The sequence below is a fragment of the Blastocystis hominis genome, assembly GCF_000151665.1.
Source record: "Blastocystis hominis, Singapore isolate B (sub-type 7) whole genome shotgun sequence assembly, scaffold_7".
Lineage (NCBI taxonomy): Eukaryota > Bigyra > Opalinata > Blastocystidae > Blastocystis > Blastocystis hominis.
Window position 1 is genome coordinate 216,643 of NW_013171866.1, and position 24,537 is coordinate 241,179.

Consider the following 24,537-nt stretch of genomic DNA (forward strand, 5'->3'; position numbering starts at 1 on the left):
AGTTTTGACTCCGAACATCCCCGCAGTTTTGACTCCGAACATCTCCACAATTTTGACCCCGAGCATCTCCACAATTGCCTTTGAGAACAAACACATCGACTGGAGCTTAGAACTCCTTCACCATATATCCAGGAGCGAACTTGTCAGCGAAGTACTTGAAATCCTCTCCGGAGATAATCGTCGACGCGGTGTTAATCAGGGGATGCAGACTGACCGTCTTGGCCTCCATAAGTCTTTTATCGATGATGACCTTGACCTTGTTGTCGGGATCGTTAATCTTGGCGAAGAGGGAGAGATGTCCCTGCTGCACGCCGAGCATGGTTTCGAGGAGCTGGTTATCAGCGAATCGTAGAGAGCCGCTCTTGTATTTGAGTTCCTGCATTTGAGTCCTGTCTGCGTGGCAACGCTGGTCAGTTTTTTGATGTCCACCGCGGTATCGAAGGCGGCCACCACCATCCACAGCCCCGTGTCCGTCTCGCCGTTGGGTTTTTTGGCCTAGAGTGGAGAGTTCGCCGCTGCCCTGCCTTCAGGAAGAGGTTTTTGGTGGGCAGTCCCAGGGTCGCGTCGACGAATCGCACCACGTCCTCGACGGTCTGCGCGGCTTCGTGGTGATACGTCGTCTTGGCTCACGTCCCCGCTCCACCCCTACGTGCGCGATGCCCTCCGCGTTCAGCACCGCGAAGATCCGCCGCTCCGCGTCGTTCGTCGCTTCCTCCACCTCGCCGCTCAGCGGCTGCCGGCTCGTTTTCTTCGCCTCGCCCGCCTCGCCGGCCTCGCTTCGCTTCTCCGCCTGCTGCTGGCTCTTCTGGTTCTTCTCGCGCTGGCGCTGGCTCTCTTCCTTCTTCGCGTTCTTGTTCTTCTCGATCGCGATCTCCGCCTGCATCGCAGCCCGCCACCGCCACTACCACGCGCGCCACGAAGTCGGGGTCCGGACGCACGTCGATCTGACCGCCCTCGCGCACCGTGGCCGCAAGCGACGTCGTCGCGAACGTCGACTGCAGGCAGCGCTGCTCCGAGCAGCGGCATCGCCACGCCGTCAGCTGCCGTTAAGCCAGACCAACACACGGCCCATCCAAGGATATCTTCGGGTAGAGGCTTCGCCACGTGGGAACCATCACGTAGCGGAACAGATTGAATGTGCTGCAGTACACAGCGATGTCCACCAGACCGAAGCTCCCACAGAAATACTCCTCGCACAGATCTTTCTCCCACTTATCCAGATAACCTGAATCACACACACTTCAAAGCACTCTACTTCCAACGCTTTTCATCACTTGGCTATACACTTCCACTTGCTCAGGACAGTCACGAACACCCATCGCAAGGAGCATCTGGATGTGGCTCTTCTATGCATTAGAGCCTTCCTCAAACCACACATGCTGAAGCAGGCAAGTACTGCTTTCTGCCTTCAAATAACTCATTGCCTCCTCCACAATCGCACTGCCTTTCTCACAGGGAGCTACACATAACCTTCTTTCTCCTCAAAAGACCATTTTCTTTGAAGACTGCACTATAATCTACAAACTCATTTTCAACATGTACAAAACGTACCAGAGTAAGAACCCTCCTCCTTTCCAAGGAAAGCCAAGCTAGCTTTCAGAAAGTACTCCTAGTTCTGAAAACTTCATGCAATTTCTCACGTTGAAGTTATTCTCGGTAATGGCAAACATATAGAAATCGAAACGGAAGCCGAATAAGCAATGAAAAGCAAAAGGGGAGTTTCAAAAGCGTTTCAAAGAGCAGAAAACAAGAATCAAAATCGATGGGTCGCAAAAAGAAGCAAGTTGAGAAGGAAGATATTTGGTGCTATTATTGTGACCGCGAGTTTGAAGATGAGAACACGCTAATCTCTCACCAGGTTGCTCGCCACTTTAAATGCGAATATTGTGGTAAGAAGTTGGGTACATTTCGTGGATTAATGGCTCACACAAAGACAAACCATCACGTTGATTTACAGGTGTAAGTATTTGTTTTATATTGTAATAAATAGTGTTCCTCATGCACTTCCTGGCCGCAATAGTACGGCAACGGATGTTCACGGAATGACTGGAATTCCTGAAACAGCTCGTTTCGGTAGTTTTGTGAATGGGTATTGATAAGTAGAGCACAAGGCGAAGAAGAACAAGGAGTTGGGTTTACCAGTTCCTCGTCGAGAAGTAGCAGTGATTCGAAATCCGAAGCAGGAGTTTGTAGCGAAGTTGGAAGAAACTCGTACGAAGAGCCAGATGGCTGACAGTTTTTCTTCAATGGTTCTTCCTTCTAGCACTTTGAATAATCCTTTTATGTCTACGTGGGAGAGAGGTTTGGGGTTGAAGTGTAGAATGGCTCCGATGGCTCCGATGGCTCCGATGGGTGGAATGGCTCCGATGGGTGGAATGGCTCCAATGGCTCCAATGGCTCCGATGGGTGGAATGAATCCAATGGGTGGAATGGCTCCGATGAATCCGATGGCTTCGATGAGTCCAATGGCTCCGATGAATCCGATGGCTCCAATGGCTCCGATGGCTCCGATGGCTCCAATGGCTCCGATGGCTCCAGTGAACCCAATAAACCCCGCTCAAACACCATCCACTACACAGTCAAAAGTTCCGAAAATGGTCTACACACGAACCGACATATCCATGGAAGAGTGGCGCGCTTCGCAACCAAAGTATCGTTATCACGAATTACTCACTCTGGCGGATGCTCGTCAATAGTTGTATCACTCGAATTCTTGTTAACAAACAAACGAATGATATGTTTTTGCTACAAAGTGCATCATTTCTTGATTTCTGGATGATTGCGAATAGAATGCTTTTCCAAACTATTCCCACTATCGAAATGGCATACTGACAAAACATTTTTCTGATCGATAAGAACATATCAAAGTGTTGGCATTGAATAGAAACATATTCAAGGATTTTCAGTTAGCAGTTACACTATTGGCTCTGTATTCATTCTCTTCTCATGAAAACTGCATTTTCGAGATTTCTAAATACTCAACTCTTTGTATTGTGCTATAGAACATGAATAGCAATCTACTTCAACTCATATTCGATTGAAACCAATGCTTATGCTATACTCAGTTTCTACTGTGAGTTCAATGATAATCTAGATTATAACCATATTCATCACATTGTATTGGTTTGATGAAGATAATCGTATCAAAGAAATCGGTACATGATTAATATCGATATTATTCTTTCTTTGAATGATTTTATAATAGAATATACACATTATATGAATGTAAATTAAATGACTAAAAAGTTCTACACTTTATCTACTAATAAGATTAGAGTATCGATTGAATCTTGCTTGTTACAGTATGTATATGATATCTAGAAACATCATACTCTCTAGTCTTGTAATTCTTTCCCTCTTTTTCCAATACCAATCCAATCTCCATTGATAAAGATACCTTATTCGATACAACCAAAACTAACTATTATTGAAATTCCCTTAGTTGCTAGTTCTCTGAGTAGTTGAGGGAAATAGTATAATACACAACAATCCAATTCATTATCATTTGATGTTTTCATTTTCTATTACATAGTTTAGCTACTTATCATTCAGTTTGTAACAAAGTAAACATAAATACATATAATACTCTTTTCAAAAACCATGAGAACTATTCAATGTAATTTACAAATATCCAGTATTTTATTCCATGTACTCTCTCAGAGACTCACTGATATTACGCTGAGTACGATACAAAGCCTTTTTGAATGCAGATTCACGATCCAGTTCTGCTTTAACAAACGGAATATTGGTAAAACTAACGATTCGGGTTTCTTTGAAACATTCCAATCCAGCCTCCAGTTTTTCTAACTTGGGTAGATCTATGTTATACTACATCCATTCAAACACAAACTGATTAAATCCACTTGACACCATTGATCATCAAGTCCCATAAATACTCGATCTCCGATTTGAATAGTTTTCAAAGATTCCAAATCTTCACAATCAATGAATCAAATCGATATCTTACTTTCAATTTTTGTAATCATTGCGTATTGAAAGGCTTCATTTCCTATAATAATTGTTTCAAGTTTGGGTAAATCTATGTGAAATACCTGATTTAGAAATACCCTTGATACAAAAGGAAAGTAATCTGAAGGAAGCGGAATAGCTTCCTATTCTACCAATCTGTAAATGTTTTAAAGAAGGAAGATTAGTTAGCGAAAATGATCTTACATAATGCGCAAAACTGAAAGGTTCCAAGATAATGGACTCTAATCGGCTGCAATTCGAAATAACAAATGGACCAAATATTTGGTTTGTGCAACCTGTATCAAATGCTCTATTAAAGATATGAATTTCCTCTAGCTCGTGCAATTGATCAATGCGGAATTCCAATGCTCCCTTAAAAGAATCTCTTCCCACTATCAGCTTTTTCACATGAGTAAACGTGTTGATATCAATGAATCTATCCACATCGTTACAAGAGTTTGGAGGAATGTCTATTACAGTTTCATTCTGAAGTTTCAAATCATCAAAATAGACGCCAGGCTTAAATGGAGATTCCTCTGCAACAACCACAAGATCAGCCAAAATCGGAGCGACGTCTAGAATTCATTCACCCTTCGATTCCTACTTTCTACATATTTCTCCATGATTTCTGGGAAGGGACGATCAGAATCGGGATATTCGTCCAAGTAGTGTAGTTTGAGAATTTCAAGATTGGGGATATCTAGCGTCAAAACAATTCAATATTAAAATACTTATCAATTTCATGGTATGAATATTGCGGAAACTGAATCCTCTCGATGTAAGTATTCTGAGTTTTGGAAGATCTGTATCAAATCTATTCTCAATATCCAACTTTTCATCGTCAATGAACCGGTATTCAGTTTACCAGAAAACACAACCCAACCAAGTTCCAGAATTTCTAAACTCGGAAGATCTGTACTCACACACACTTCAAATTCAGTACCTGAAAGTTCGATAATTTCTTCCGTTTCAAAAGCATGATCTCCAATAACGATTTTCCTCAATTTTGGCAAATCTACGAGTAAATCAATGGCAAAGGAATTACCTTTTGCCACAAAATTACAGTACGAAAAGTTACCTGAATCTACACCCACTTTCCCTATTTCCAGAATCTCCAAATTTGGAAGTCTTTTCAACTCAAATCCTCCAGTATAATAAAAAAAGGAAAAAGGTCCAATATAGATTGATCTTAAACGAGTACAATCAATGATGCTAAATGTGCGATTCATGCGATCGGATCTATTTTGACGATAAAAGGAGTAATGACCTATTTTCACTGTTTCTAGGTTTTCATTTTCCCAAATTGCGAATTTGTCTACGTTACTAAAGTTATACTCTTCAATATCCAACGTTTTCATTTTCTTGTATCTGCTCAGGTCTAAGAAGCTCACATACTTTAATTTGTAGGCTGGTACTCTAATAACTTCAGTATCGACAGGGAGATTCAAAGGATCTTCTTCTACATGATACCAACCATTCTTCATCACAACAATATCAGTTTCGACTCCATCTTTCCATGTTCCTCTTATGGTAGCAACTCCATCCGCGTTGATTAAAAATCCTGTTCCATCTCGAGAACAAATGTTATGAAGCTCATTATACTTGTATCCACCAACATAAATAGGAATGCGCTCATGTAGTTCTAGGTTACTTGTAGTACTTTTAAACTCAATCATATTGTTATTCTTTTCGAATATGCGAAGGATAGTCTTTAGCTCATTGTCCATCCATATACCTTCTAACTTCAATTCACCAGTCTCTGCATCAAATTCAAACCCTCTGCCTATTCTATTGCCTTTATCATCAAGACTTCCACGATATATCACATTCTGCGTATGCAAATCTACTAATTCTCTTATAGTCTTCGATCCATTGTTGATATCGTGAATAGAAAAGGAATCTGAAAGAGTTTCCCAACTTTGACTATATATAGCGAATCCTTCACTATAAACGGTAACACTATCAATTGTATTGTCGTTCTTTAATTTCCAGATTCTCTCTACTACCCCATTTCTATAATGTATTATTTCTTGGTTAGTAAGTCGTGTATATTCATTCTTATGTTCACCCTTATAGGTCTGAACCCTGTAAACCTCTCCATTTCTGCTTATTAGTTGTGATTGCCCATTTTTCTCATATCCATTAAAGAAATCAATACTATCTATTAGATTAGTACAATGAGTCAGAAATGACCAAGAATCTTGTCCAAATACATATTGCTACGTTGAATAATAGCAACAGTAAAAGAATAATAACAGTATTTATGATTGTATTGATAAACTGATTGTATTACTAGTACAAGGCAATATTTAAAGAGATCTAGAAATGGTATCTGACAGATGGTGGAAGAGTATTTTAGTCTATCGATGTTGTATGGTTATGAATACACAGGAAAGAATCCTATCTACAATAGATGATAAATGAATCGATTCTTAGTGTATACACTGGGTTTTGCTGAATAATCTGAAACCAATCAAGATCGATATGCTTTCTGTAAGAATGAACGAAATCACAAAGAGAATAACAACAATAAAGAAGAATACGATCACAACAATCGGCATTCAATAATGACCCCATTCATGTTCTATCAAATCGACAACCTGTATTCATCAGTCAATCGATGAATCAATCAACCTCTTGAGTATTCAAGAATCTATAGAATTGTGATAATAATTGGTTTGAACAGTGAATCCAAGTATAATGGTATTTACACTCATTGACTGATTGTGAGTGGATCAACTAAAATCGACCAAGCATGCTAGAGATAGGAACTGATTCTGATTTTCAAAGTGTTCAATCACCCAATCTTTTGTTTCTATCGATTGTTCCCACTAGTCGAATTTCGAATCGATCTTGCAAATGAAGGAATTATGAGAATTTGGCCGATCAGTCAAAAGCTCCGAAAATGGTCTACACACGAACCGACATATCCATGGAAGAGTGGCGCGCTTCGCAACCAAAGTATCGTTATCACGAATTACTCACTCTGGCGGATGCTCGTCAATAGTTGTATCACTCGAATTCTTGTTAACAAACAAACGAATGATATGTTTTTGCTACAAAGTGCATCATTTCTTGATTCTATTTTCAACGAATTGACAATCACGTACTAGTTGTGGATTTTTGGTTGAACAATAAACAACATCTGTCGAAATAACCTCCCTTCGACCTGCGTGAGTGGCAAAGTTTTCCAAATCACCTGCGAATACTCCTACAATCAAATCCGGAACTCTCAAATACCCAAATAGCTTAGAACAGCCTCTTCTAGAATAGAGAGTGCCTTACTCTTCACTCATTCCCCTAATTTGTACATCCTTCGAAATGTAAAGTTCATTCTGACGTGCTACCCATTATTTTCATTTCGAGCTACTACAAAACTCAAGGCACAGTTTGTCGATAGAATGCCTTAATCGAGCTTCTTCACTCTATTCAAATCAATTCGAGTCAAAAAATCAACTTCTAGTGAAGACATTCAAGCATTAAGTGAGTATTTCTTGAACCGATTTGAACTATTACCGGGATAATCCATAAGAATTACAGTAGTAAGATGGAAATCGAAGGCATCCTCGTATTTGCCCTATTGAAAAGCAAAGTAAGAGATCAAAATCGAATAGCCAAATAACTCCGAAAGCAAAGAAAGATTTTTAAAAAATTGCTCGATGAGCTCTCTGACATGTCCCTGTAACAAAGAGAAAGCAAGTGGATGGAAAGAATGAGTATTTAAAGAGAAAAGAAATAATGTAGGGGATGATATGAAAAGACGATTGAAAATAGTATTATGAATATAGCAAGGGGTGAAATTTGCTGTTGCTTTCTTATTGAAGTACAGAAATATCCACTCGTGTTCATTATAATGGCTACTCCTAGTGAAATCAAGCTTTTTGGAAAGTGGTAGGTAGTGTTGAGACGTATTATGTGGTTTGTGTGTGCAAGTAGTGTAGGAATGTATATAACAGTATATAGGACCTTTGGCGATGTTGAGGTGAACGACAAGTCTCTTCAGGTATGAAAATATGTGTAGTTGTTTGACTCGTGTAGGACCATTTGGCCGTAACTCCTAAGTACGCAACTTATCTCCCCCACACTGCTGGAAGATATCAGTTGAAGCGTTTCCGCAAGGGTCAGGTTTGTGGTTGAAGTGTTGGTTGAAAGAGTAGTGCCCTCTTGTTGAGCGTCTGACGAACTGCCTGATGTTCCATGGCCGCAACACTGGAAAGAAGATGAACGCTATGAAGATCGTTGAGCAGGCTTTCGACATCATCAACCTGATGACGGATAAGAACCCGATTCAGATTCTTGCTGATGCTGTTGCGAACGCTGGACCTCGTGAAGACTCGACTCGTATCGGTACTTCCGGAGTGGTTCGTCGTCAGGCTGTGGATGTGTCTCCGTTCCGTCGCGTGAGCTTTGCTTTGTCTCTGCTGACGACTGGCGTAGGAACAGAGCGGAGGGGTGATGGGTAGGCTCGTGAGGCTGCTTTCCGCAACATCAAGTCGATGTCTGAGTGCCTGGCTGATGAGCTGATGAACGCTGCGAAGGGTTCTTCGAACAGCTACGCCATTAAGAAGAAGGACGAGATTGAGCGTGTTGCGAAGGCCAACCGATAAGTATTGTTGCTGCTGGGTGGGTGCGATGATTGCACTAGCCGAGTATGGTGGATTAAGCTGGGTTGTTTGTTTGTAAACACATAAAGTGAGTGGACTTATGGAGTTCGTGCGAGTTTGCTGGGGAAAGGACGAGGTGCATCTCAAACGAAGCGAAGTAGAGTCGCTGGAAGCGCTGAAGGAGAGATTGCAAGTAGTGGAGTGATAAAGTGCGACTAGATTCTAGGCACAATTTGGAATTCTGAAAGAGAAGCAAACTCTGTTTTTCAACGACCATTACGTTCGCACAGATAACCAGCTTATTGATGCTGTGGAATCTACAAATCCAGTTATTTATGTTCATTCTCAGCCACCGTTCTGTATTTATCTGAAGTTCGGGTGGTTATTGAAGATGGTGGAGATATTTTCGTTTTATCCTATTGAATATATATCTTATCTGTCCCTGGATGTTGAAAATAGTAGAATGAGTGAATTCTAGGTATTGGAGTGTGAACTTGGGTGTAGTATTGATGATCAAGATATCCATTTACTATTTGATGGTAAACTATTGTTGAATCCTCGAGAAACTGCGTATAGTGTGGGTCTACACGAAGGAAGTATAGTTGAAATGAGTGTATCAAACTCTGCAAGTATTGCCATATTATTGAAAGCAATGCAGACTGTGCAGACTGTGCAGACTGTGCAGGCTGTACAGACTATGCAAACTGCACAAGCAGTGCAAGGAATGCAGGGTATACAAACGGAGCAAAGTAGAGAGATAACTCAGAAAAAGGAAGGCAATTCTTAGGGAATTGAAATCGAATGTGTTCTGTACATTAAGTAGTGTGAGTAGAATCTCGTTCTGTTTGTAACAAACAATGCCGTATCCATTCTTGTGGATTAGCATTATGTTTATAGTTCATTATCTTACAACTCCACATCAATAATATCTCCATTCTCCATATCTAGCATCTATTTTCATATCAGTAAGCAAATGAATCTTACTTCAGGAGTATTTCTTCTACTGAGATTCTCACCATCAAACGTCACTTTTGCTCCACTGCATCCGCATTCGGGTAGAATCTTTAAGATATCTGTTAGCGGTGCTTTCTACGTGAAAAATAAGCATTTCAGATACTACCTTATTCATGTTAATGGCTTCCTTCCTTTCTTCTTCATTGTGTGTAATTCGAAGAATGAGACAAACAACATCTTCTTGTTCTTCATAGTCGTTTCGCAAAGCTCTTTCCTTCTCTTCACCCACTAGAAGCCAAACGTTTGTTGATGTTGTTTCATCATATGTGGTTTGGTTGATTTGCTTTTTCTTCAAAGACTGAATGAGCTTTTTTCGCTTTTCTTGTCTCATTCGATCCTTGTTAAGGGTTTTTGATAATTGTTTTACATCCTGCTTGATTTTTCTACATAGAATTATCAATCCTAAGTGGTACGTGGCCTCTGACTGAGAGTCGTGTTTCTTCATCTCCTTCATTGCCTTGATTTTGCTTTTCTTGTCAATCGCTGCTATAAATTCTTCTGCATTGAACTTGGATCGTTTAGACGTAGCTTCATTCGTCAAAGAGCTACTATCACTTTCCGCTTGATCTATTTTTCCGCGATCCCCCTCCTCATCACTTGCAAAAATCGGTTCAATAGTTACCGAAGAAGGTGGTAATACTTCTTTTAGCTTTTCCTCGTCTAAAAGTAATTCTTTGTATTGTGTTATACATTTTTCTTGAATATTCTTTCTTCCAGGGTAGTAGAATAACTCATCACAATCACTATCTGAATCAGACATTTTTCTGTGTATCTGGATTCTGATATTCCTATCTTACTCGAGTCCTCGTTTGAATCGATTCAACAAAGTTACAGAAGTATATCGTATTATTATTTTGTTTACAGTACGAATTGTATATGGAAACAAATCCGGATTGTAACACGACTGATGCTGGTCAACAAACAACCGATGAATATACAGGGTGGTGTTATGATTTCTCGAGGGAACTGAAACTCAAATATTTTGTTGATGTATCAGATAATAATGAATATATTGAAGATAATTTTGTAAAAAGCATACGGATGTCTCCAACTGGATGTTCTTTCATTTTCTCGAGTGAAGATGGGATGGTAAGATATGTCAATATTCGAGACATCGATTTTTGGGGAGTGCAAGAGGAGACTTCAGAGAAATATTTGCTTCACACATCTCGCTGCTTCAATCACACCGAAACAGCCTATGATATTGAATGGTAGTCACGGCTTTTCTTTCTTATGTAGGGTTCCTCTCTCTAACAAAGAGTTTTTTATCAGTAGTTGCAAAGATACTCCCATTCGTTTGTGGGATGTCGAGTCAGGTCAAGTTTCCATTTATAAGAGTGTTTAGCTAACTAATCGAGTTATGTGTAGCGTACAATTCAAAAGACGAAATCATCAATGCTTTTAGCGTTCATGCGAGTCGAGATGCTTCATTGATTATGGGTGGATATAAAGGGTATTGGATTGTCTGGTTTGCGAACTAGGCATCTAAGCGTATACGCAGTCGAACGCCCCGGCTTGGCAGAATGGTGGTGGGAGGATAAAAGCGTGGGGCTCATCTCAACAGTAAGTGATTGTGTGGATGGATGCATCGGCGTACGCCTTTTTATGATTCTGGTTGAATATAGATTGGTTCATATAATGGCGATGTTGTGTTGCTGGACCGTCGACTTTGTGGAGATGGTTACCCGCTCTGGCAACAGCGTATTGGGAATCATGGAATCCACCAAGTTTCCTTTCTTCAACAAAGTCCATTGCTACTCATAAACGAACGATATAGCGGGGTGATTAGTGTGTGGGATCGTCGGAATCTCAGTGCAAGCGTTTTCTCTGTGTCGAGAACAAGTGGAAGTCAGCAGGTTGGGACACATTACCGGCTTTTTTAGTTTAGCGTTTTGAAGTGTCTGTTTCTGCAGATGAGCAGTGGTTTGCGAGTGGCGATCGTGAGGGGAAGGTTCGCGTGTGGAATATGCGAGGAGAGGTTGTTTACGAGCAATGCATCTACAAGGGTAGGTATTCGCTTGATGTTGTGAGATAGATGCGATCCCTGCAGTGTGCTTCCACCCCTATAATCCAATCTTGGTATGTGGCACTGGAGAAAGGCATTTTGATGCGGATGTTGTTCCCTCGTGTTGTCTGCTTTATCAAATACCTTGGAAGTACTGGAAAGCGACTTCTGCATTTTCTATTTGTTACAAACACTCCATATTCATTAAAAAGTCTTTGATTGACTCTCGCCTCTATCCATTGAGCATTCTTGCATTGCGATAAACACTATGCATATTCTCATCTGTCAGGTCGTGCTTATCCTTAAGCTTGATTTCTTGGCCATTATCTCTCCAAGTGAGTTTTAGATCCATAGAGGCACTGCTATGAATAGTAACTTTCAACGTATAGCCATGATTCTTTTTCCGACGCTCCGGGTCGATTTCATACTCATATTGTCGAATCTTTGTGCATTGTTTATGATTCTTCGTTTTTCCTTGGTATAGAATGATTTCAATCGATGTGCTATTACTCGTAGTCTGTAGATTCTTCTCTACTGTCTGGTCTATCTCATCATTCCTCTGATACAACAAATCCAGATCATCATCGTGGAGAGCATATTGAATCTTGAGTCCAACATTGTACATATCGCGATCTTTCAGCTTGATGCTCTTCACACGACCCAAATCCAGATTTTGAGGTTCGACATCCTTCTCAATATAACAATTTCTATCACATTCAAATAGTTTGCTCTCAGAACAATGCTTTTTCGTTTTGATTAAGAATTTCTTAATGAACTTCTCTCGACTTTCACTTGAGACCGATTCTATCGGTGTCGGACTTGGGTATTTTGAAAAATCTTTTTGATTCTCGTCATATGATGAGAAATCATATTCGATAACATCAGGAATTGCAGGATTTGCCATGGATCCATATTCATTCAAATTGTCCCCACAATATGGATTGCAATTTTCACAAGTTCTATGATCCGCTTGGTAGGATTCCGTCATTGAATACATCGCCAATCCCAGAGCCACAGAAGCATCAACGTTTTGATACGCTCTCCTAATCTTCGCAGTCGAAACAAGAGCTCTCTGGAAGCAGGGGAGTTGAGTCGCTCTGCCTGCAAGAACTAACGTTGTAGGCGTGATGCCCTTTTCCTGCGCTGTATTGAGAATCTCTTTTATTTCCTTGCAACATCTGCCTATAATCAAATAGCAGCTTTTCTCAAATTCGGAATTGCTTAAAAGAATCGTACGATCCTTAAACGTTAGAGACGCGTCATTTCCTGTCTCAGACATCTCAATTTTGGCGGCTTCCACTGCCTCACGCAAAATGTATAAATCATGCACATCCAGAGACTGATACTCTATGCCAAGCTTCTGCAACGCCATGAGAAGGAGGACGTTGGTGAAAGAGTCACCACCAATATTGTTTAACCCTTCACTGGCGATAACATTGTAATTGCCTTGTTTACACTCAATAAGGGACACATCGAAAGTTAAGACACCACAGTCCACTACGATAGCAACTTCATCATCAGAACGATTCAACACACCACTGTACAAACAAGCAGCAAGAGTATCCGAAATGAGATCAACATGCTTCAGTCCAGTGTAGTTTGCTACCTTTCGCAGTTGATCTTTTTGAAGATCCGTGAAGGTGTGTGGATAGGAGAGAAGGATACTGTCAAAGCGTTCCTTGTAACCACTTTCATAAACCTGATCAATAATATTTCTCACAAAGAATGACAGAATCACTGTGGGGTCATAAACAGTTTCATTATCTTGATTTAACCCTACTACCATGCATCGACGATTTTTGCCCTCGGTAACACTGCAAGGAAGATACGACATCAGAACGGACATATCGTTCTCATTGAACGATCTTCCTATGAGATTGACTAAATTTCCAAAAAGATAGGATGAATTCTCTTCCCCGACAGTCTCAGCATCTCTGCCAATTGCAGTACTCTTGCCCTTGTAAACAAAAGTGGGAATGGACTGATTGCCTTCTAATTCAATTAGTTCAGGCTTCCCGTTGGATACTGTAGCGATTCTTGTATTTCTAGACCCAAGATCAATGCAGATGGGATTCATGTTAATATAAACTGAAAATGAGTTTAACAAACAGCACACAAAAGCACTTCCATTGTTTCCATCCAAAGGACGAAAACAGCCCAACATTTATCGGTAAGACTTCTGGTAACGAGCACGAGCAGATGGACCTCCGTACTTCTTGGGCTCGCAGCGACGAGGATCTACCCATCAAACCAACCAACCAAACCGAACCGGCAGCAATCAGAGAACGATCGAAAGACACGAGAAGATCCTTGATCTCTCTCTTGGCCTGCTCGTCAACGTCTAACCCATCACGCCACACAACGACTTCCTACACTTCTGATAGAAGGCGACGATCGCTCTGGAGAGCGCCTGGCGGATGGCTACGTTTCACCCAGCAACAAGGGCTGCCTACCGTAAATCTGAGCCACGCGACCTCCTCCCTTCACAGTCAGATGAATGTCGAGGTTGGCGAATCTCTCAGCTCCCAGAAGCAGAACAGGCTCAATAGCCTTGATCTTCAGGCATTCGGGCTGCATCACATCAATAGGCTGACCGTTCAGTCTCAACACACCCTTTCCATACTTGCAGTGGGCAACGGCCACAGCATTCTTCTATACAGAGTTAGAATACACAAAGTCCACCAAATGCCACAATTCATTGTTCCTACCTTACGACCAAAGCACTGGACAGAAGGCTTAGCTTCAGTAGACATGATTTATTCAGAACAACGGAAGTTATTGTACTCTTGAGTTTCACAAAAATCGCAAGGGGGTAATTTGAATATACTTGATTTTGATATAGGAACCTTGTATCAATATGAATTTGCACAGATTCACATATATTAATTCGTCTCATTGCTTCGGATAGGTTCATATGCTCATTCGATGGGTTTACTCCGAAAATGAGATTATTGGTGTTTTAGGTAGTTTGGCTGCCCATTCTATAGATATTGACCTATATATGTAGTCCATAATAAAGGGAATCATCAGAAATACCTTGGTGGCGAAAACAGGCGTAATATCTCTGCATTGGTTTGTTGACGTGGCTACGTCCTATCTATGTGAGAATTGGACTTTTTGAATACAACTCGGCAGTTTCAAGTTGAAAGAATCTTGGGAAGTAGTGCATCCAATCAATTCACGCCCCATGGCTTCACTCACGAGCACTTTTTGTTTACCAATATTTAATTTTGACCATGAAGTTCTTTTATTTGCTTCTTATTTTGTCCTTCAGCGTAGTGATTTGTGCCGAATCTGAGGAAACCTCGCGTTATTCGAGATACGAAGGTGCTTGCCCTGGAAACATTGAGGATTCTTCTAAGAGCTTTGGTATTTTTGTTCAGAAATATTTCAACAACACGGAAACTTCCATTTTGGAGAAGTGTACTCCTGAGTTTTTTAAGAACTATACGAATTTGGAATATGAAACTGTGAAGGACTGTGTGGTATGTTCGCTTTCTTGTAGCTAATGACTAGGAACCGGTGCAGGAGTTTATGTGGGATCGTTGCCACTGGAGATTGTTGTACAACGTTGCTGAGAAGAACAAGGCTGTGATGGATTTCTTGAATACCCTTCCTAACGGTGATTTGACTATTGAACTTTTGAACGCGATGAATGAAAACGAGGCGATTTACAAATTCGCTTCGAAGTTTGGATCTTGGGATTGGGCCGGAATTGGCATCATGCTTCTCTGCGGTATGTTTTTAGCTGTATTTTTGTGATTTTTAGCTTTCTTTGGATCCTACATTATCCTTTGGATTATCGGAGGTATCATGTATCTGACCAAGAAGAAGCATCCCGAGGAAGAGAAGAAGACCGAGAAGACTGATTAAAATTACGTTGTACATTTCGCATTATGTTTGTTTGTTTGTCTCAAACACTCAACTTGTTTATATAAAAATAACTTGACTCTCTCTCTCTATCTTCTTTCCATTCCATTCCATTTCAGTCCATTCGGTTCGGTTCGGTTCCCTTTGGCTTAATGGTGGAAGAGACGCAGCCCCGTGTGCACCATCGTCATGCCATAGGAGTCCGCGGCAGCAGTGACGGCCTCATCCTGAATGGAGCCTCCGGGCTGCGCGATGTACTTGACTCCGTACTTGGAGGCCTGGTCAATGTTATCGCGGAAGGGGAAGAAGGCATCGGAGCAGAGCGATACGCCGTCCATGGTCTTGATGAACTCGTCCTTCTCCTGCTGGGAGAGAGGCTCGGGCACTTCCTCGAAGAGCGTCTTCCACTGCTCGTACTCCACCTCCGTGAAGTCGCCCTCGATGTACCGCACACGCGCGTTCACGCGGTCCTGCTTCTTCACGCCCTGCTTGAACTTCAGTCCCAGCACCTTCGGATGCTGGCGCAGATACCACAGCGCCGCTTTCCGCGCCTAGCCCTCACGCCTCGCTCCCTTCCTTCCTACCGCCAGCTTGACGCAGTCCACGCGGCTCTGCTGCCCCGCGCCGACGCCGATCATCTGTCCGTTGCGCGCGTAGGCGACGGAGTTGGACTGCGTGTACTTCAGGCAGATGTTGCCGAGGATGAGATCGTTCATCGCGGCCTCGGGGATCTCCTTCTTCGCCGTCACCACGTTGCCCATCTGCTCTCTCGACGGCACCACGTCGTTGTGTCGCTGCGCCAGCACGCAGCCGTGCAGCTCGCGGAACTCCATCGGCGGCATCGCGAAGTCCGCCACGCCCTGCAGCACGATGAACGCGCCCTTCTTCTTCTTCTTCAAAATCTCCAGCGCCTCGGGCTCGTACCCGGCCGCGATCACGCCGTCCGAGATGCACGTCGCCAGGAACTGCGCCGTCTCCACGTCCACCACGTCGCTGATCGCCGCGAAGTCGCCGAACGACGACATCGGATCCGCGTTCCGCGCGCGCAGATACGCCAGCGCCGCGCCGCTCATCTCCTTCTCTCCCACCTCGTACGCCTCCTTCTCCACCTCCGTCAACGGCACCGCGATGGCCGCTCCCGCGGGGGACACGTGCTTGAAGGACGCCGCGGCGACGACGCCGAGCGCCTGGCGCGCCTCCTTGACGAGCATCCAGCTGTTCAGCGCGTCGCACAGGTTGATGTACCCCGGATTCCCGTGCACGATCGTGAACGGCAGGTCGCTGCCCAGGTGACGGTACAGGCCGGCCGGCTTCTGGTGCGGGTTGCAGCCGTATTTCAGCTCGCGGACCGGGATGTACGGACGCGTCGCGATGATGTCCGTAGCGCCCTCCGGGTTCAGCTGGCGCGCGAACCAGCTGCTGATCGCCGCGTCGTACTTCGCGGAGAGGGCGAAGGCCTCGGCGGCGAAGCGGCGGCGCAGCTCCAGGGTGGTGCAGCCATCATGCGTTTTCATCTGGGAGCGTCACGGGATGGGAAAGAGAAAGGTACCTCCTCCATGAGGGCAGCGTACTGGCTCGGAGAAGAGCAGATCACAACGGCAGCGTGGTTCTTGGCCGAGGAACGGAGCATCGAAGGACCACCAATATCGATGTTCTCAATGCAGGTCTCGAAATTGTATCCCTTCGCCACGGTGTCTTCGAAGGCATAGAGATTCAGAACAACCAGGTCGATCTTCTTGATTCCGTTGTCCTTCATGTCCTTCTCGTGTTTCTCGTTTCCACGGACAGCAAGGATTCCTCCATGGACCTATGTGATTACAATTAGAGGAAAAAGTGTGTTTACCTTGGGATGCAGCGTCTTGACACGGCCATCCATCATCTCAGGAGCACCCGTGTATTCAGATACGTCCATCACCTTCACGCCAGCATCACGCATAGCCTTGGCAGTTCCTCCAGTGGACAGCAACTCCACTCCGTAGGACTCCAGGAACTTGGCAAGATCCACGAGTCCCGTCTTGTCCGAGACGGAGAGAATGGCACGCTCCACCTTGAAGAGTGACTGAGTGGTTCCTACGCCTTATCGCCTCCACCAACCTCGAACCCTGAACGGCAGTAATAGTATGAGCCATGGTAGATCAAAAATCGAATCTGCTAAAAGAATCTTTGCACCTTAATCTGGAATGAAACGCCTTTGCGCCAAACTACCAAAATTCCCGTTTTCATCGAGAGGGATCGTTTCTGATGAACTGAAGCAGTTGTAAAACAGAGTCGAATAATGCAACCCCTATGCTTACTAGAATTACTTTCAACAAGTAAAGGGGGGGGGGGAGAAGAAAGGAACTACGTAATCAAGCAACCAAACCCTCCCCTATTCCATAATATACTGTTTGGAACAAACAAAGCCACAGAATCACGTAATCGAACAACCAAACCACTCACTCACTGCTCAAAAATGGGCAGCATATGCCCGCCCGTAGTAAAGAGTGTTTTTCCTAGAGTCAGAATGTTCTTGGTGCTGAACAGCAGATAAAAGAACTTCATCGTTTTTCCCACGAAATAGCTCGGAGCCTCATCGCCCAACGACGAGAACGCGCTATGCACATCTCGATACTGCGCGAATCCCGCGTCTGTCTTGCACTTCTCCCGGATGCTCTTGAAGATATTCCATCCCCACTCTCTATCGCTCATTCCCGCGCCCTTCGTCCCACATGTAGATCGGATCCTTCGTCATGTGATACAACACGAAGAACGTCTCGATCGTCTCTCCCCGCAGCTTGTACTCGATGCCGATCGGCCCGGTCTCGAAGTCCCGATCCTCGCTGAAGAACACCTTGTCCGCCGCGAGTCCGCTGGTGGTGGAGCGGAACATTTCGTAGCACGTGTACGCCAACGCGCGCGCCTTCCGCTTGTTCCCCTCCGCGAAGCGAGAGTTCGGGTTGTAGTACGCGGTCAGCGCGTAGAGGGCTGGGATTGAGAGCGCTGGCGAGGCGTACTGGCCACGGAGCACGCGTACTGCTCCATTTCGGGATGGAACTTGCCGTTCACGAGGGATCCGACGAAGGTGTAGCCGCCGTGGTAGGAGGTGTGGAGGAGATGGGCGTCGATGCCGTGCAGGGCGCGATGGAACGCGTTCTGCAGCGTGATGTTGCGGTACTGGCTGTGCACGTAGCCCTTGAGCAGGTACTCGTAGAAGGGCCCCGTGGCCTCCGTGAAGCTGAACTCCTTCTTCAGCACCAGCCCCGTCAAGCGAGCGAACTAAGTGAAGGAACACTCTTTCGTTCTTTGACCATCGATCGATCGATGAATCAATCGATGAATCAATCGATGAATCAATCAATCGATGAATCAATCGATGAATCAATCGATGAATCAATCGATGAATCAATCAATCGATGAATCAATCGATGAATCAATCGATGAATCAATCGATGAATCAATCAATCGATGAATCAATCAATCGATGAATCAATCGATGAATGAATCAATCGATGAATCAATCGATGAATCAATCAATCGATGAATCAATCGATGAATCAATCGATGAATCAATCAATCGATGAATCAATCGATGAATCAATCAATCGATGAATCAATCGATGAATCAATCGATGAATCAATCGATGAATCAATCAATCGATGAATCAATCAATCGATGAATCAATCGATGAATCAATCGATGAATCAATCGATGAATCAATCGATGAATCAATCAATCGATGAATCAATCGATGAATCAATCAATCGATGAATCAATCGATGAATCAATCAATCGATGAATCAATCGATGAATCAATCGATGAATCAATCAATCGATGAATCAATCGATGAATCAATCGATCGATCGATGGGCGATAGATTAAAGGATATGCTATCCGGGAACAGTCCGTCGAAGGTGGGCAGCTGGAAGAGCTTGCTGTACATCGTGCGCACCGCGCTGCTGTACCGGGGATCCTGCGTGATTCGCGACAAATGGCTAGGCCGTCACCCATTTCCAGCAGCCCCACTTCATTTCCAGCGTCAAACTCCCCACCTCCGCCAAGAACACTTTGCTGCTCGACTGCTCCAGCGCGCCCGTGCGAGGATTGATCAGCGGCTGCCCGTCACGAAACCCGATCACTCCTACCGCGGGGAACCCGCTTCCTTGGAAGGTCCGGAGCAGCAGATCGCCCACTTCGACGGCCTTTTCTAACAGAATTCCGCGTCGACTGAGTTCGTAGGCGGAGAGCAGGCCGCCGAGCAGCCGCGCGTTGTAGTCAAAGGCGCTGACTTCCATGTTGACATCCAGCGAGAGGCTTTCGCGGATCCACTTCACGGCCGCGTCGAATTCCTTGCGCATTCCCATCAGCCAGAGCGTGTCCAACGCCTCCACCAGCGTGATTCCCACGTGGCCGTTGTTGTCAAGCCCGGCGTTGCTCACTGGGAGCAGCTCGTCCGACCCCCACGCGTACTGCTGATAGCTACACTCGAGCCCTCGCCTCGCTCTCACCCCTTCCAGAAGTGCTCCATCTCCTTCTTCACCTCGCTCTGTCGCTGCTGCACCAGCTCGTCCCACTCCTTCTCCAGCTCCGGAGGAATGCGGAAGTGGTACGAGCCGCCCTTCAAAAACTTCTTGTCCTTGTTGTTCAGCGACTGCAGGAACACTTCCATGTCGTTTCCGCGCTGCACGCGCTGCCGGCCCTTCGTGTCTAGGTCCCAGCGATCCGCCACTAAGTACTCGAGACGTAGATCACCATGTTGCCGTCGATGTCTTCCACCGATTCCGATTCCGGCTCGCTGCCCGCTTCGGCCTCGCTTTGGACGCTCGGGCGCGGCGTGGAGGCAGCGGATCGCCTGGACGCTCGCTCCACACGACGCGGCGCGTGCGTGGCTGGAAGATCCAGCACGTCTTCGTCGTCCTCGTCTTCCTGCTGCTGCTGCTGCTGCTGCTCATTCTCCTCGACGTCCTCAATGCGAATATCGTCCTCCTCCTTCTCCCGCGGACCCATCCAATTGCGACGCGATCGACCGGATCGACCGGATCGGCTCGTTTCGTCCTCGCCTCCATTCACTCCCAGCCCATCCACAGCGGCTTCGTTTCGCTCAGGACGTATCGAATGCACCGCCACCGGCGCTCGCATTCGTCGCATCTGCTTCTTCGCTTCCAGCTACGCTCTCACTGCGCTCTCCTCGCCCTACATCGAGGTCCGGCTCGTTCTCCGTCTCGTCTAGCACGTCCTCGCTGAGCGGCTGCATGGCGAGATCGTGATTACCCGTGCGGGTGAGCGAGACGATCTGGCGCGGAGCCAGCTTCACCGCCACGTCCAGGGACTCCAATACGCTGTGCGAAATGGTCCGGCCCGCGCCCAGACGCGCGAGCGTCGCGTCCTCCAGCGCAGAAGAGAAAATCTGGAGATAAACCGACGGATAAGCGAGTCGTACGGCGATGGAGGCGATGTTCCCCACGAAGGGATCCGTTCCGAAGCGCTCACTGCCGATCAGAAGCATTTCCGTGTCCTGCGCGTGAGAATCGGACGGAGTGGAGGGCTACTCGGATGCAACGCACGGTGACGAAGCTGTCGACACGCTGGCCGTTGATGTAAAGAATCAGCTCCATTTTGTAGCCGTGCTCGTAGAGACGCTTCTGGGACGCTCTGTCCGTGGGACGATTCACGCGGAGGTCCTTGAACACCACGGCGAAGTGCGTCCAGCGGTTGAGACTGCGGGGAGAAGGGAGACAGAACCGTACCTCTGGCCGATGTCGATGTCGTAGTCCTCGCAGGTATTTTTGCGGCCCTTGTAGATCAGATGGAAGTGCCTGAGGTGGAGACAGTAGAAGAGAGCGTACACTTCGGAGTTCTCCAAAATTTCGAAGAAAATGGAATATCCTTGGACAGAGTCTTTGTCGGGGGACGAGCAGAGCTTGTTGTGGGTCGATAGGACCGTGTACCTCCCCTTGGCCGATAATTCCTTCATGCGAACCCAAAATGCGATCTAGTCAAAAGAGAGGCAAATCTGTACCGTTTGCGACAGCGGATCATCATAGAAATTCGCCTTAACCAACGACTTTCCATCGAACAAAACGCTCGAACTACAATAATAGGCAAAACGAGCGACTACGAAGGGAAAGCGGACAGCAAGTTTCTTATTTCCTTTAAGTTCTTGGACGATACATCGGCTGTTGAGTACCTACGATAGAAGCCATCGCCGTACTCGCTACTGAGAAGATGGAGTTTCTGTCATAATATTGGCAGATAGTACAACAAAGAACAACGCACATATACCGATCACGATAAGAACAAAGAAAATGGCTAGAAACGAGAAAATAACCTTCTCAATGGGATTGTGTCGTCTTCTCCTTCCTACACGTCATACCTCGCACCAACATCGTCTCCCTACTTTGGACCTCTTTAGGAACCATTCCAAACCAAAAATGTGAGAGATTATGAGTAAAAAAACGTACGATTTTTGGAATACTGAACAAACAAGAAACAGGCACAAAAGCAATATACAATTAGTGAGAATTTCGCATCAAGTGATCAATTCGATTTATAATATCAATACAGTCCGGGACGCTCTTCGTCCGAAAGGTAAGCACCAATTGGATCTCTACACAACACCTCTCCCCCACTCCTTCCTACCTTCCCCTTCCTTCGTGTTCGTCTCATCCTCGTAGTTGTCCTTATACTTAATCACAAACCCATCCGGCGGACTATGCATCGGACTAATCTTCACGATGTCCATAATATAAATCCCCAGACTCTCTTCCGAGGTGCAGCACCCCCAGCCCATGCAGGAGTGCACCGGATCGATAAAGATCTCATCTCGATCGATCGCAAAATGCCGCCGTTTCTGCTTGTCCTTCCCGGTAATCAGCCACACGTCCCATTGCTTATATTTCCCCGCTTCGAAGTTCGTGATCACGTGGTCCGTCATATCCAGATCGTCGTCGTTGATGTACTCCGGGTTGTACGTGTACGTCGCGCACTGGATCACTTTGGGGCCGTCGAAATACCGCTCTATCATCGAGCCCGCTCTCCATTCCCACTGATTCGCACGCGGAACTGCGTCAAATCGATGTCGCACAGCCGCGTCGACTCGTTCACCACGTCGCTCATCATCTTCAGCCGCTCCTTATCCTCCGCAGCCACCGTCAGCTCGTACGTCTGCGCTCAACGCCGCCCTCCTCGCCTACTCTTCCCGGATACAGCTCGCGCTTCACGCGGTTGAGGAGCTGCCGGCACGTCGACGTCGCCGGCATTTCGAACGTGAACATCTGGTCCTCGAACGCCACGCGGTATTTCACGTCGTCCTCGGCCGACGTCGGCGTCACCACTACGCTCCTCCACGCTTCAATCCGCCCCTACCTCGCGGCTGGTAGTCCGGAACCGACACCAAGCAAAACGCCTGCGGCTCGTCCTCGAAGAAGTTCGTCAGCATGCCGCCGCGCTCCAACGCTACGCCTCACCTCGCTCCCGCGCCTCTACCCGGGAAATCCAAGTCGCACTCCCCGTTCTCCATCTCGATTCGAAGCTCGTACGCCATGTTATCCGCGATTAACGGCATCACGTCATACCCGGGGATCGCTCGCATTTCGCTTTCGCTCACCACGCTTTCCTCCTCCACCTCCGCGCCTCCCGACGGGTCCAGGAACTCCGAAAACCCGTCCATTCCATTCTCCGGAGGACTCTCGTCCAGCGGCGGCGACGTCGCGAAGCCCGTCGGACTGCGCGGTTCCGCGGGGATTTCGGGGTTCGGCTTGGCGCTGCGCTCGTCCTTGAGCTCTTGGAGACGCTTCTGGAAGAGTCCGGAGAGCGCGTTGGCCTTGCGGATGGTCTTTTCGATGGTGTCCTGGACGGTGGCGTCGCGTTTTAAAATCAACCAGATCGGATGCTTGTTCGGAAGATACACTTTCACGCGTAGCGTGTTGCCGTCCGGGACGTAGGAGCCATCGTCCTCGGCGTTGTAGTCCTCTTCCTCGAGGCTTCGCGTTAGCGGACCTCTGGGAGGGAGGGTAGGAGATTGTTCATTACTCAAAATCCTCATCGTAGAAAGGGAGTTGCGGCGGGATTGGATCCTGCGCTGGCAAAGTCTCTATGGAGACGCTGCTATCGGCAGCAACAGACGCGGTTCCCGTGGAATTCTGTAATTCAACATGGGAACGAATTCAGACCCGAGTTGCTTCTCTCCCAGCGCTATCCTGCGTAGAAGTTGGTCTCGTATCATGTTTACTATCTTCTAAGTTGGTCTCAGTTTTCGGCTCCTCAACCTTGTTATCTAAATCAACTGTGGCTTTTTCGTCATTCATTTCGAACTCCGATTTGACACACAATATATCTCCACTAAAGATTACTCACCGCTATCCACCCTAACTCAGAATCCGCAATGCTATAACCATCCGCCACATTATGCCGATATCGCTCTGTGTTCCCAAAGTCAATTGATCTTATCACTCTGAATTTGTTGTACAAGTCATCGATGTCACAGAGCTGCATCTTCTCTCAATCCTTTCAGATTCTGATCTAACAAGCTGATTCTATTTCAAATATGCGTACAGGACCAAAAATCCAAAATGATTATCCCACTTTGTTTCATGCCTGCAATCCATTTTTTGTTGTGTGCATGCCACACCTCCCAACTCTCCTCTCCCGCGACTGTCTCTAACAAACACGCCATCATTCCTTCTTCTCTTCTCCTTCCTTCCCTGTCTGTTCCACTGAACCCAGCGCAGAAATCGATTTCTGAACGTTGAACGACGCGTTGAACTCGTTCAGTTTTTTCTCAATCTCCGAGTCGAAGCAGAATAGCAGCTTGTTCTCTAGACGAGCCAAGTCCACTGGGCGTCACACTGCGAAAGACCGTCCTACCTTCCATGTCAAGCAAGGACTCAATCGTCTCGTTGCAGTAATCGGTCCATGTCTTTGAGAATTGGCGTCTTCGAGTGAGATTGAACTCAATACCGCACATTTCGGATACTGTGTCATCAAAATGCTTGCTTTGCTCCTCTTGCTCGGGAGTAGGGTTCGTTTGATCCTACTGTTTATTCATTTCAGAGCGTTCACAGTGATCTTCTCCATGACATCTCGGTTGCTTTCCTTC

The 24,537-nt window shown here is 45.8% G+C and overlaps 10 protein-coding genes; 3 read left to right on the forward strand and 7 right to left on the reverse strand.

The window, feature by feature from the left end:
- Window positions 1-97: 97 nt before the first annotated feature.
- GSBLH_T00004504001 (uncharacterized protein) lies at window positions 98-456 on the reverse strand (the record flags this gene model as incomplete). XM_013043414.1 has 2 exons in its annotated part: window positions 98-376; window positions 406-456. 2 exons carry the CDS (start codon window positions 454-456, stop codon window positions 107-109), a joined length of 321 nt encoding a protein of 106 aa, XP_012898868.1. The 3' UTR covers window positions 98-106.
- Window positions 457-495: 39 nt separating this feature from the next.
- On the reverse strand, window positions 496-1,042 carry GSBLH_T00004505001 (uncharacterized protein; the record flags this gene model as incomplete). XM_013043415.1 has 3 exons in its annotated part: window positions 906-1,042; window positions 650-877; window positions 496-620 (listed from the first exon to the last, which is right to left on the reverse strand). The coding sequence occupies exons 1-3, from the start codon at window positions 1,024-1,026 to the stop codon at window positions 496-498; spliced, it is 474 nt and encodes a 157-aa protein (XP_012898869.1). The 5' UTR covers window positions 1,027-1,042.
- A 4-nt stretch (window positions 1,043-1,046) lies between these two features.
- Window positions 1,047-1,685, reverse strand: GSBLH_T00004506001 (uncharacterized protein; the record flags this gene model as incomplete). XM_013043416.1 has 6 exons in its annotated part: window positions 1,641-1,685; window positions 1,552-1,609; window positions 1,491-1,517; window positions 1,377-1,459; window positions 1,256-1,346; window positions 1,047-1,225 (listed from the first exon to the last, which is right to left on the reverse strand). Exons 1-6 carry the CDS (start codon window positions 1,668-1,670, stop codon window positions 1,047-1,049), a joined length of 468 nt encoding a protein of 155 aa, XP_012898870.1. The 5' UTR covers window positions 1,671-1,685.
- A 77-nt stretch (window positions 1,686-1,762) lies between these two features.
- On the forward strand, window positions 1,763-2,696 carry GSBLH_T00004507001 (uncharacterized protein; the record flags this gene model as incomplete). The annotated part of the gene is made up of 3 exons (XM_013043417.1): window positions 1,763-1,959; window positions 1,991-2,073; window positions 2,104-2,696. The coding sequence occupies 3 exons, from the start codon at window positions 1,763-1,765 to the stop codon at window positions 2,694-2,696; spliced, it is 873 nt and encodes a 290-aa protein (XP_012898871.1).
- Window positions 2,697-7,806: 5,110 nt separating this feature from the next.
- GSBLH_T00004508001 (uncharacterized protein) lies at window positions 7,807-8,653 on the forward strand. XM_013043418.1 has 4 exons: window positions 7,807-7,972; window positions 8,008-8,094; window positions 8,127-8,402; window positions 8,433-8,653. Exons 1-4 carry the CDS (start codon window positions 7,913-7,915, stop codon window positions 8,574-8,576), a joined length of 567 nt encoding a protein of 188 aa, XP_012898872.1. The 5' UTR covers window positions 7,807-7,912; the 3' UTR covers window positions 8,577-8,653.
- Window positions 8,654-10,463: 1,810 nt separating this feature from the next.
- GSBLH_T00006826001 (uncharacterized protein) lies at window positions 10,464-11,811 on the forward strand (the record flags this gene model as incomplete). Its single annotated transcript, XM_013043419.1, has 7 exons — window positions 10,464-10,798; window positions 10,863-10,882; window positions 10,956-11,040; window positions 11,069-11,150; window positions 11,213-11,443; window positions 11,476-11,565; window positions 11,623-11,811. 7 exons carry the CDS (start codon window positions 10,464-10,466, stop codon window positions 11,809-11,811), a joined length of 1,032 nt encoding a protein of 343 aa, XP_012898873.1.
- Window positions 11,812-11,824: 13 nt separating this feature from the next.
- On the reverse strand, window positions 11,825-13,669 carry GSBLH_T00006827001 (uncharacterized protein; the record flags this gene model as incomplete). Its single annotated transcript, XM_013043420.1, has 2 exons — window positions 11,825-12,774; window positions 12,829-13,669. The coding sequence occupies 2 exons, from the start codon at window positions 13,667-13,669 to the stop codon at window positions 11,825-11,827; spliced, it is 1,791 nt and encodes a 596-aa protein (XP_012898874.1).
- A 37-nt stretch (window positions 13,670-13,706) lies between these two features.
- GSBLH_T00004509001 (Ribosomal protein S9) lies at window positions 13,707-14,366 on the reverse strand. XM_013043421.1 has 5 exons: window positions 14,301-14,366; window positions 14,046-14,244; window positions 13,966-14,013; window positions 13,862-13,933; window positions 13,707-13,830 (listed from the first exon to the last, which is right to left on the reverse strand). The coding sequence occupies exons 1-5, from the start codon at window positions 14,343-14,345 to the stop codon at window positions 13,757-13,759; spliced, it is 438 nt and encodes a 145-aa protein (XP_012898875.1). The 5' UTR covers window positions 14,346-14,366; the 3' UTR covers window positions 13,707-13,756.
- A 1,150-nt stretch (window positions 14,367-15,516) lies between these two features.
- On the reverse strand, window positions 15,517-17,591 carry GSBLH_T00004510001 (uncharacterized protein; the record flags this gene model as incomplete). XM_013043422.1 has 5 exons in its annotated part: window positions 15,517-16,013; window positions 16,047-16,976; window positions 17,012-17,269; window positions 17,306-17,532; window positions 17,564-17,591. 5 exons carry the CDS (start codon window positions 17,589-17,591, stop codon window positions 15,612-15,614), a joined length of 1,845 nt encoding a protein of 614 aa, XP_012898876.1. The 3' UTR covers window positions 15,517-15,611.
- Window positions 17,592-17,865: 274 nt separating this feature from the next.
- GSBLH_T00004511001 (uncharacterized protein) lies at window positions 17,866-20,109 on the reverse strand (the record flags this gene model as incomplete). XM_013043423.1 has 6 exons in its annotated part: window positions 17,866-18,139; window positions 18,171-18,426; window positions 18,456-18,734; window positions 19,343-19,435; window positions 19,467-19,919; window positions 19,949-20,109. The coding sequence occupies 6 exons, from the start codon at window positions 20,107-20,109 to the stop codon at window positions 18,056-18,058; spliced, it is 1,326 nt and encodes a 441-aa protein (XP_012898877.1). The 3' UTR covers window positions 17,866-18,055.
- Window positions 20,110-24,537: the final 4,428 nt, after the last annotated feature.